The following is a 12528-nucleotide window of genomic DNA, read 5'->3' on the forward strand; positions in this document are numbered from 1 at the left end:
AGGCATTGATCAGATCCCCCCTCAGCCTTCTCTTCTCCAGACTAAAAAGACCCAAGTCCCTCAGCCTTTCCTCGTAAGGGAGATGCTCCAGACCCCTAATCATCTTTGTGGCCCTCTGCTGTACCCTCTCCAGCAGTTGGCCGTTCTTCTCGAACTTTTTAAAAAAGGGTAGATCTGTAGACATCATGACTGACCAACGTGACCAGGCCAAGGACAGCAGCTGAATTCACTGAGAGCCTGAGAACAACAATTCAAGTACACCTGAGCAAACCTGCTATGGCATTGCTCAGAAGTATAGTACAGCTGCCAGCACAGGCTCTTCCACAGCTGATCTCTGACAGACAAACCAGGGAAGGGGAACTCAGAGGGGGAGGTCCAGGTGTTACTGTAAGGAACGATGGACTCACAAGGACAGGGCAAGACACAGGGAAAGAAGAGAAATAGCAGGCACACGAAAAAGGAAAAAAAAAGAGCTTCAATAGTGCTAAGCTGGTAAAAGAGAAAATTTTTACTGAATGTAACAATTAGCGATGAAAACATACACACAAGTTCTATCTATAGACTGGCAGAAAATTTAAAATCATAATCATATAAAAATAACCTATTTCTGCACAATAAATATATCGTTTCCCCTCCTCTTTCAGGTTGACTTAACACGATGAAAGTTAAGGATTTCTTACAAACAACAAAGAACTGTAGTTAAGAAAATATTTATGAAGTTTTCCTTGCAAATTTCTATTTCTGAACAAGTGATTTGGAAAAAAACAAAACTCTTCAACGATACCACTGACTTCTTATATTTAGAGGACCTTGTCCTTGTCTCAACATCATTTTCTTGTCTCAACAAAGAGAAAAGACAGCAGCCCTATGGTCAGCCTACAGGTTCCATTAAATAAGGACACCTTGATCAGGAGTTCCTGCATCTGAACAAAGGGAGAAAAAACAAAGCAGAATGAAGAAGCGAGATGGACACCTTGTACTCCTGATTGTTGAAAAGGAGTTTCTGAGCCATGCAAAGAGCTCTCGCCACCCTGATCAGATGGCACTCAAGATAGGAGATCGCACTACCTGAAGACATGCTCAAAATTCTATGGAGAGAAATAGTTGTATTCAAGCTGCTGCTGTAGACTGGAGGTTCTTGCTGAGATTACAATCAGCTGTGCAAACGAGCAGAGACGGAACACATTTGGCTAGATCAGTTTTTGTTAAGACCTGTCAGTGGTACAGGAAAGGAACAAAATTGCCCATATAATGAAAACGGTCTCATTTGCAGCTCAGAGATAAGTAGTATTTATCATTAATCTTTGATTCCTTCTGCTCAGGCTGCTACTGCAGCTCCTCTGGGATGGCATTAACGTACCATTTCTTCATGGCTCCTACTTATCTCAGTCTCTGCTACAAACAGGTTTTTCACCCCCGGCCTGTGAAATTTCTTGAATTATCTGATAAGGGAGAGCTTCAGCCACGGTAACAGCAGGTCCACGATTCTGCCCAAATGTAATAAAATGCGAGTCAACTGCGCTATATGCAGTAGCGTGAAGTACGACTTCAGGGTTTTACTGAAACTTCTTTACAGAGACCTGTAAGAGTTGAGCATAGCTTCATCATTCAGGAGAAGCACGCTCATGCAATCAAAATAATCAAAAGTGATTTCACAGATAGGGGCATGTATTTTTAAAAAGTTATATTTAACTAAGGTCTAGCACCAGGCAAAAAACATGAATATTTAAGAAAGTCAGACAGCAGCACATCTTAAAAAACAACAGTAATAATTAGCACACACTAGCTTACATTTTCAAAGCATTTTACAAAAACATGAATTAATTAAGCCTCACAACACCCTTGTGAGATAAGTAAGTATTATTAGTCCCATTTTAGAGACCAGGAAACAGGCATGGAAAGAGTATGACCTGCTCACCACCACACACGTCAAATCCAGGAACAGAACACTAGATCTTCCAGTTTTCTGCCACATGCAGTCTGACGTCTTAAAAGATGCTGGTATTTAAATAAAAATTGTTTCCTCTCATCCCTTTTAAGACACCTGACCCCATTTCAGTCTGATATGAAAAGGTACCCACCACGACTTATTCATGATAAGCAAGTGGAAGTAGGACATAACATTTTTTATAAACTGTATGTTGCTGGAAGGTGTTCAAGAAAAGACTTGCCATGGGTGATTCCAGAGTGCCAGAGCCAAAGAGAGTCGCTTCTCATCAGGGACCTGTCACCAGCAAAGTCACAGAGGCCTATATACAATGCTGATACAGCTCAGAATCTGCAAAAAAAGGTAAGGTTTCTTTGCCACTTCCAAACAAGGAATCTCTCTCTGGCAGCGAGTCTTCTCTGAGAAGAACTCATGAGTACAACTTCACTGAAAGCAAAGACTTTTATCAGGAGACTCTAAAGGTGCAGCTAAGGGCACAGATATATCTGTCAGAAAACCTGGAAATGTTCAAATATTGTGCTCTGTGTTAAAAGAGATGGTCTGGAGGCATCAGCCACCCTTGGGGGGGTAGAAAATAACTCCCCATAGTCACTTTGAAAAGTCAAGTTCCTTAGCATATCACTCTTGCACTGAATGAGTCAGTGACGGACTAGGATTAAAAATTCCAAACCACCTCGTCATGGTTTCAGCTGGGATAGAGTTGACTTTCTTACTAGTAGCTGGTATAGTGCTATGTTTTGGATTTGAGAGGAAAATAGTGTTGGTAAAACACTGATGTTTTCAGTTATTGCTAAGCAGTCAAAGCCTTTTCAGCCCCTCTCACAGCCCTGCCAACGAGCAGGCTGGGAATGTACAAAAAGGCGGGAGGAGACAGCTGGGACAGCTGACCCCCACTGTCCACAGGGCTATTCCGTGCCATATGACGTCAGTATATAAAGTTGGGTGAAGAAGGAGGAAGCAGAGAATGTTCAAATTGATGGTGTTTGTCTTCCCAAGTAACTGTTACGCGTGATGGAGCCCAGCTCTCCTGGTGATGGCTGAACACCCGCCTGACAATGGGAAGCAGCAAACGAATTCCTTATTTTGCTTTGATTGCGCGTGTGGCTTTTGCTCCACCCATTAAACTATCTTTATCTCAACCCACAAGGGGTTCTTTCCTCACTTTTACACTTCTGATTCTCTCCCCCATCTGGGGGGAGTGAGCGAGCAGCTGCGTGGTCCTAGCTGCTGGTGGGGTTAAACCATGACACACCTGAAAATTCAAGTCGGATTCAATGGATTTAACTCTATAAAATGCCAAACCTGGCAGATCCACTGCTGCCTGTTGCACACCCAGGCCCAGAGGTTAGTGGAGACATAGAAATAAAAACAGTCCTTCCACCTTCAGTTACATATGTCCATTAGACGCTATCTAGAGTCCAGGAAGTTAGTTTCACGAAAGCTCAATCTGAAGATCCTCCCCATACTTTCGGATCAGCTTCATGTGGTTATGGTCCACTGACCATTGCTCTGGGAGGTGCTTGGGCTGCATGCTGTCCAAGAAATGCTGCCGCCAGCGTCTCTCCAACTGCATAAGGGAGCGCAGGCCTCCTTTAGCAAAACACTGCACCACCTTCAGTCCATGTGGCATGTAGCTCTCATTGCAGATCCTGCCAGGACACAAGCAGAGTTTATTTTCACACAAGCCCACCGTCAGACTCTAGACCCGTCTACAATGAACAGCAAGACACTGAAGATGATTTCAGCTGCAGAGCCTGATTACAGACACATGGTAAGCTAACCAGGAGGGAGAGTTTTAAGCTCTACTTCAATGCCAGACTGCTTTCTGGAGCACAGTCACACTGGGAAGCTGGTTTCTTTGAACTGAGAAAGTGTTCTTCTTTTACAGCAATACTAAACAATGCTCTCAAGGTCCATTACAAGCTCCTCAGGAGACAGACTGCAAATTTCTCAAGGCAAGAACCGTATGACGCTCCAGAGCCCTGATCCTGCCACTGAATTCCCCGCCTGGATAGGTTCCGAGTTATAACATTGGCACATTACAAACAAGAGTGAGCATAACAAGGAGAAAATACTGACTTCATGCAGAGACCAGATACTAGTTAAGAAAAGATATTTGAGGAGGCTTTGAGAAAGAGAGGAGAGAAGGTATAAAATAGTGGAGGGGAAGATAGAGAACAAGAACAGGAGGAGATTGCTGGAACAGAAAGGGAAAGAGGGGAAAAAACAAGAGCTGCAGTTCACAAACCACTTCTGGGTTGAGGGGAGAAGGCGGCAAACAAAACCACAGTAAGAAACACAGAGTGCGCTTGTCTGCTTAGAGCCTTAGGCTACAGCACATACAATTAGCTTCTTCCTATCCTTGCTTTCTAGTTAAATGCATCAAAGTAGTATAAAACCAGACTCTGGAGGCTTAGACAAGTGATGAAGTTATGCTTCTGGAGGCTCATTTTTCCTGTGCAGATCAACTCCTAGTAGTCTCAAATTCAGACAAGTAAGTCAGCATGCGTGATCCCTAGCTCTGCAAATTCTACCAGATTTTCTTTCATTTTGCTGTAGTAATATTTACCCAAGGCTCTGTATGTAGAGAACTTTTTGTTGAACTTCTGTGCCAACACAAATGACTAAAATGTTACATCTGCTGATGGGCTTGTTATACCTGGTTTCCAGACCAGCTGCTTCCTGGAGCATCTCTGGGGTGACTGCCTCTGTGTTAAAGAAGTCCTTGATGCTTTGCAGAAGTTCTGCCCTCCGGGGGTCTGGCAGGCTGTCTGCATTCAGCAGGGCTCGAGCCCCCGAGCGCACTTGCCTGCGCAGAGGGTCCTCCAGCAGACGCACACCTTCCTCAGAGCCAATGGGGGCACCAAACTCCTCAGCCAGCTGCTGCTTGAGGTGGTTGTCATAGTAATTGGAGATGGCATGGCAGGATGTGCAGAGGAGGAGCACGTCATGGGAGTTGTGGTCCTTCATCTGGATGGGGAAGTGTCTTCGGTATTCGTGAGGAACAATGTTCTTCCTAGGGAAGACAAACCAGCCATCTCATTACATTTGCCTGGGGCTATTACTCCCCAATTCCTCCTCTTCCTGGCCCACAAAGGATCAACTAATACTAAAAGTCCAGGAAAAAAAAAAAAAAGATCATCAGGGTCAGGATCCTCAGTGCAGCAATAGGTTCTGCAACTTCTTTTTATTTGTACTTCTCTCTACAGGTTTTCTGCATTTCTCTTTTCTTCTCCTACCAAAAATTCATTGCTTTTGATTAAAAAGAAGTTATTTATACTGTAAAAAAAAATAAAATAAGTAAAGCAATGCGCTATGACACACATACCACTCAGCTAAACAGTAGCAGCTGCAAAGACAAAAAATCTCACCTTTCATGACCTCATGGACTTCAGACTCACCTAAACCTTTCAAAAATATAAGGATTAAGTAATGGAAGAAATAGTACAGCTATTTTCACAAGGGGATGCCATCAGAACTGTGTGTGTTGGCATACTGCTGCCCCCTGTCATTCAAACTGCAGCACATACATGGTCCATATGCTTCGCTCTCTCCAAGGACAGATACCTCCTGCCTCTGTAAGAAGAGGGAAGGCTTTTTGTTCAGTGTCAAATTCACCCAGACGCATACAACTACAGAGCATTCAAATAGTGATAGCCCAGCCAGGATGTGAACAAGAATGACATGTCAGGCCACTACCCAAACTTCTGGATGCCAAACTAGATGCAGACCTCAGACCCATTTTAAAAGATACGTTTTTCTCTTACACCACTAAACAACTCACCGGATATAAGACTCTCGCTTCCCACATACAACACAGAGGTTCTCTTTGACTGTCAGGTAGTAATCAACTTGAGACTCAGGACGTCCTGAAGGCTCAAACCGCAGCTTCACAACAAATGGCTCTGTGCTAACTAGCTCTGAAAAGGTAAGGACAAACAGAGAATATTTGAGACAAATTTGAAGCTAAAAGCTAAAATAGCCATGTTAAAACAGAGGAATCATCTTAGTAAATCCCCAACGGTATTTCCAATAAGGATACAAGAAGTTCATGCCCAGTTACCCAAGAAACAAAGAAAAAAAACAAACAGTGATGTATTTCAAATACCAGTACGAAAATTAGTATGCTCACCTCCAATTCCCTTGTCCAGATACCACTGAGCCTTCTTGCGATCACAAGTGCACAGGGGCTGTCCATCTGGTGCATGCAGGAAGCAGTTGTCATAGAGCGGAGATTTCCTATGAAACAAGGGCAGCATTGCAGCAACTGTAACAGCATGCCAAAAAACCCTCAGAGCTCTCTATAGCTATGCGTTCCACGCTGCAATTCATGCAGCCTCCTCCAAATCACAGGAGCGCCCCTAAATGCACATTTAAGGCTGCTGAGCGCTGCGCAGGCTGCTGCTAAGGGAAGCAGAACATCTGAAAACTTACCTGGGGTTCACCAACTGACTGTAAGGTGTCTTTGCTCTCCTGCTGCCAAGAGAACTGTGATCAGAAACTCTGAATCCCAGTTTTCAAGAGATGCCATCAATGATGACATTTTCGAAAAAAAATTACATTAGAAAACAAAAGAGAATTCAAGTCAAGAAGGACGATGAGCTAAGAGTGAGCTAAAAGAGAGTATCAATTACAGGCAAGGCAATTTCAAGGATCAGCTGCTTAAGCCTGTATTTTAATATTTTATTAAGTCCACTTTTCTAAAACTTATTGTGAACAGCAATTAATCCAATAGAAATATATAAAAAAGCTCTTGGAGCACGGGGAACCCAAACACCTGAGTCCATGGGAACAAAAAAGCTGAGCTGAGGCTCCTGAAACACATGCACCTAACCTTAGTCAGTGGCGAAAAGTCCTGCTGGAGTGGTCTCTGGTGGTTTGTGGTAGTGTGTGGGAGGGCTCTGTTCTGCAGAAAACATTTCCTTACTCTGCCAACCTCCTCCAAACAAAACTGAAGAGCAGAGCAGGCTGAGCTCAGGGAGCACCTGGGAGGAACTGGCCAGGGATACAGACATGTCACAATACACTGTGGAAAAGCTTCCTTTTTTTCCAGCAAGATGATACAAATAAGTACTCAGCAGAGCTCTGCCAGCTGAAAAGGCTGATTGACCGGCTACGTAATCTGACAAAAGGATTACTTCTGAGGCCCATGAAGGAAAAAAATACAACAAAACAATAATGATACAGGAGGTCTCCTTCCACTGAGCATCAGCAGTTCAGCTCAATCACCATGACAACTGGAGTACTTCCCGACTCTAAATTAATAAACATTAAAAATAAACAGGCTTATAGAAAGTAAGAGTGGAAATGGACTTTTACAATCACATCCAGTCTTATTACAGACCAGAGCCAGACTGCTGGAGATACTGTAAAAAACAGCGAGTCTACAGATCTCAAGTCAAGCACAGTTAAAAACAACAAACAACCAACCAATCAATCACAGAAAGATCTCAATTTAGCTTGGAATGCAATTTTGTTTAAATTTTAACCCTCCCGTGAGGTGCAGTCCTTCTGTTTTTTACAATACGAGCTCCAACAGGAAAAAAAAAAAAATCTGAAGAGACCTGCTGCGTACAATATAGTACTGTTAACGATTGCTAATAAAATCAATATTATTGACTGTATTAAAACACCTTTATTGCCAATCCAATAAACTTGAAAAGGAGAAAATAAATACAAAAATGACTGGTTTTCTTTCCAAATGCTAATTACAGACAACTTTATTTCCTACGTTCATGTGATTAATTTTATTAGATTGCATCCAAACAAAACGACACGTACGAGCTCTCCACATATTCCACTGCATTGAGCTGAAAGAGACTTCTCCAACTTGTTTTAATTTAAAAACAACTGAACTTTCACTAGCAAAAGGCTGTAAGAATTTAGGTTGTGCTCCACAAAAATCACCTGCGGGACAGGGACCCCAAGTCCAGCAACAGCTGAGCCTGCAAACCCAAAGCAGTACCGTCCCCTCCCCTCTCTCCCTGGCCAACACAGAAGTGCCCTGCTTTGATGCTGCCGCAGACTGTCCCTTTCTGTGCCCTCCTGGCACCTCACTTAAGGTGTCTCACCCCTTCTAACCTTAGCTTTCATCTCTGCTCAACACCCTGACATCTCTGTGGCCACAGTGACCTGGGAGACCACAGAATAAACAGCACTCCACGAGGCAGATCCTGCTGACAGGAGAAGCTCCATGCAGTTTACCACCTTTTCCCTGGGGGAGACGGGGCACAGCTGCGTGGGCAGTAAGTGCCACCCAGACAGCCAACCGCCTCCTGCTGGGACTCAGCTCTCTAGATAATGCTCTAGGTAATAAGGACAAAAGCTAAAGACAGCCCCTCAATCTCCTTATGATCGCAGTGCTGCGCCCACTTTCAATACCACCTAGAGGAAAACACGGAAAACATAAGCAGGATCTAGCTCCCATGACCTGTGTTTTCTTTCCTACCTCATATTATTCACTGTTTAATGAGTAGAGCATGAGGCATCATTCAAAGTTTTCCATCTGCAGCCCAAGGAGTAAAACGTGCTCATAGACTTACCGTGCAGAATATCCCACGCCCAGAGGCTTTCGCTTGTGCCTCCGCGGATCTCTCACTTGCTGACTGCCAGAGGGCTGGCCATTCACTGAAGATTTCCGATTTTTTGTTTTCTGAGGGGAGTGTCCCTCTCCACTCTTCTCCTCTCCTGTGCTGCCACTCCTTCTTCCTCTAAATGGGATATCCACCAATCCCCTGCATTTACCCAGTGCTTTCTCCCAAGCAGCGATATAATTTTCACCTTCGGATGTAGCAGGGAGACTGGCAAATCCCAGCAAATGGAGGAACAGAGCCACCGAGACCTGGGCATCCCTAGCAGCATAGAGAACCTGCAGAAAAGCACAGGCATTAAGATAATGACAAACAGCAAACACTCAAATGCGACATTATCAGTCTTTAACACCAGGTACAGCAAAGCCAGAAGTTGAATTTACTTCCTTTTGAAGTTCACCCAGGGTTCTGGCAGTTGAGTGACACTTTCATAACATCACCACACCCCAGGTTTTTAGGGTCAGTCATACTTGAAATACTCATAGGTGCCTTCAGGAACCACAAGGGGCTGAAAAAAATTCAGGTCAGCCAGGCCTTAAAAACCTTCCCACCCCACCAAGCCCTCCCTAAATGAAAAAAAAGCTCCCTTTTGATACCACTGCCTATTCAGTGTGGTTATTTATCCTGTCACTCCCTCTACCGGTCACTGATTTTCTACATGCCTGCAGCATGACAGTAAAGAAAGTGAGCAAGCGGGGAAAACACAACGGTCTAAAGATGGTGAACAAGGTTTCCAGGGTCTCTCTTTTAATATTGCACTGACTGTTATAGATTGGAGTAAAGAAAATAATAAAAACGTGAGATTTTGGGTGCACAAACATTTCTTTAAGGGATCTGGCCTTATAGATCTTTCAGTACTAAAGGAAATCAAGGGCCAAGAATTCCAGGAGAACAGCAGAAAATTACCTTCATGGAAAAGGAGGGAAATGCAGGCACAGAGCCTGAAATTAACTTCAGACCACAGTCATACGTAAGGTTCTGGGGCAGAACTCGAAGAAGGCTCAGATCTCCCTACTGTAATGTCTCTTCTCTACTAAGAAGGTTGATTTTCCTCCCAAAACACCAAGCTGAAGTGGAAGACACACCTGATCTTGTGTCAGTTCTTCTGCCTCCCAGTTGCTGCAACGCACATGAGGAGATTTGTCAAGCGGGCAGTTCAGGACTTTTTCAGCTAAAGACTTAAGGCTAAGGCAGTTGTGAAGTAGATCCTTCCTTTAGTTTAACAAAGAAAGTGAAACAAACATATTAAAAATGAAACTATACACCCATGCAAATTTGGATGGCCTCACACACCCTGAACCTGCCAGAACACAATGCACATGATGCATGACTCCCACTCAAACAGTGCTCAGCTGCCTGACAGCTTTACAGGCCCTCTCCCTCCTCTCTGCTAAAATGTCCTTTCTAGATTTAGTAATTATCTAGTGCCTGCAATATGCAAAACAGGCAAGGCTGGGAGTTGATAACATTTAAGGCTTAAGTGTTTGGCTCTGAACTACCCACTTCTGAACTAAAGAGGTCTATCACAGAGGGATGGACTGACTGCCTGTAGGGATTCATAAGGAGCATGAGAGCCAGCAATGACTCAGATGAATCGTGGCCACCAGAAACAATTAGTCCATCCTCATTGATAAAAAGGCATTGTCAGATCAACAAATCCATGCCCCAGATAACTAACACCACACCCAGGCATACATATACTGTATGTGAAGAATATTCTCAAGTAAAACACTTGTATTTTAGGAAGAATGAAGGATGAGAAAATGGCATCACAATTGTAACCTTTTAACAGAAGCACTGTTACTAGAAGAGAAAATTAGAGATGCTCTATTTTAGTAACTTTTCAAGAAATCCTGTAATTCAACAGTTCCACTTACATGCCCCTGGCACATTTACCCATACTTCTAGACAGTATTCAAATATCTGTAGACATGGTGATCACTTTCACTGCATTACATCACCACGCCTGGACTTCTTACAAGCTGAAGCGCGATCCTCAGAAAAGTTCATATGGGTATCGCATGAGAAAACTAACATTAGCATATGAAATCTTCATGAAGATTTCATTTCCATTTCCAAGACCACAGAACAGAAGCATGACATGTTCTTGGGCTGCAGCTGTCAACGCTCATGCTCTAAAACCATCCTGAGAACTCCAGATCTACCTGCCTTGTATCATTCAGCATATGCAAATTACTTTTAAAATATTTCCAACTCAAATGATGCCTTAAACAGAGCTGCCTCTGTCTTCAGACACTCACCGCTGTCTCATGGCTAAATACCGGAGATCCACACTCCCTTTGACTGGAAGACCATAATCATGAAGTAACTTGCAAGCATCTTCCCAGCATCCTACCCCAACTTTCAACACAGTACTATCTGCCATGATGTCCACCAGGGTCTTTGGGATAGTCTGTCCATTGGCAACAAGCCTGGGCAACCGAACAAGAATGCATAGGCCGCTGGAAGAAGCCATCTGCAGGAGGGATACAGGATTTGCTTTTCCCCGCACAGATACCTGCAACATAGACAAAAATAAGAGTCTGGGTTACAGCGTTATTACTAATACTGGAGCTGGAACAAATTGCAGAGGCCACTGAAGACAGGAAATACCTGTCAGTTTATACAGTCAGTATTGTTACACGTCTCTAAAATCTTACTGCAAATTATGTGATCTGTTTCACAGTATTACTGTCCCCCAGCTACTTCTTGCCACACTCCTACAAGAGAAACTTTCCCCCTTTTACCCTTCCCCCTCATAGTTGAGCTGGTGGAAGACATCAGACACATTTCTTAATCTGCATCAGCACAAAGCCACCCACTACATAAACGTTTATGGCAAACACATTGTTTAATTGTGGCTTATACTAATGACCATGAAGTGAATAAATTTCCAGCCAAAATAATGGTGAAGCCAAGTGTTATAAATGACTCAAAGCCTGTTTTGAGAGTTCACACAGGCAAATGTGCAAGTGGAAGAGGAACTCTGCTTCCTGGTAGTCCCAGTGAGTTATATCCACTCCACATGTCAGTATTACTTTTGGGTTTATTATTCTTAAGAAATTTTTTCTTAAGTACGTAGATGGATTTAAAATAGCATAAACCCAAGCTACTTCTAGTAAATCACATTTAAAGACATATTATACAAAACATGTAGTGCTATATTTAGCCATACAAGTATCAGTATGTTTAGCATAGTCATTTTATCACAGGAGTTCTGTAAACGAATACAACTAGTAAACTAAAAACTTAAGTTAGCACACTTAAATGTGAGAACAATCAAAATTAGCAGCTACTTCACTGCTGTCGTGACAGATAATCACATAGGCAGTTTCAATAGTCAGTCCTGTTGTATCCATTCAAGCAAAGGAATCGCTCCTACCCAGATGATTTCCCATTGCAATTTGCAATCTAAAAGAGAGGCGCTTCTCGATCACTCACCCACTCACAATCAACTCCAAGCACTGGCCACTTCTCCAGCTCGTTCTTCAGCAAAGGTTCCACACGATCCCACTCCTCCTGCTCTGAAACTATCACTATGTCTGCACCAAGGGTCCTCTCTACCCAGGAAAAGGTGGGAGATCTGAATAAGGAAAGCACCTCCTTATCCTCTGCCTTAATCAGTTCCTCATCTCCCGAGTTTATAACTGCTTCCTCTCGCTGGCTACTGCAGCGTGCTTTTCCTTTCCGACGCTGAGCTGCTTTCCACAAAACCAGGCCCCCCACTGCAACACCCAGGAGGGTCGCCAAAGTAATCGTCACTGCTGTTTGCTTGCGCATTTTTTTTAATCCCCCCTTTTTCCCCCTTCACTTCACCCACTCAAAATGGCACTGAAGGATTTTATCATGGCCTGCAAAGAAAAAGGAAAGAGGTGGAAATTAAAGACAACTGAATGTGTTTAAACGTATTAAATACACCCACTGGTATCATAACAAGGTTCTAGCCACAACTCGCGATCCTGACAGGAGGATTGAGTCTCACTTTGATAG

The 12528-nt window shown here is 43.4% G+C and overlaps 1 protein-coding gene across 1 annotated transcript; it reads right to left on the reverse strand.

Annotated features, from left to right (window-relative positions):
* Positions 1 to 3380: 3380 nt before the first annotated feature.
* On the reverse strand, positions 3381 to 12318 carry EXD2 (exonuclease 3'-5' domain containing 2). The gene is made up of 8 exons (XM_074148511.1): positions 11980 to 12318; positions 10800 to 11056; positions 9624 to 9750; positions 8491 to 8816; positions 6081 to 6187; positions 5733 to 5868; positions 4608 to 4964; positions 3381 to 3597 (listed from the first exon to the last, which is right to left on the reverse strand). The coding sequence occupies exons 1-8, from the start codon at positions 12316 to 12318 to the stop codon at positions 3381 to 3383; spliced, it is 1866 nt and encodes a 621-aa protein (XP_074004612.1).
* Between the last annotated feature and the right edge of the window lie 210 nt (positions 12319 to 12528).

The sequence above is a fragment of the Numenius arquata genome, chromosome 6, assembly GCF_964106895.1.
Source record: "Numenius arquata chromosome 6, bNumArq3.hap1.1, whole genome shotgun sequence".
NCBI classification, from domain to species: Eukaryota; Metazoa; Chordata; class Aves; order Charadriiformes; family Scolopacidae; genus Numenius; species Numenius arquata.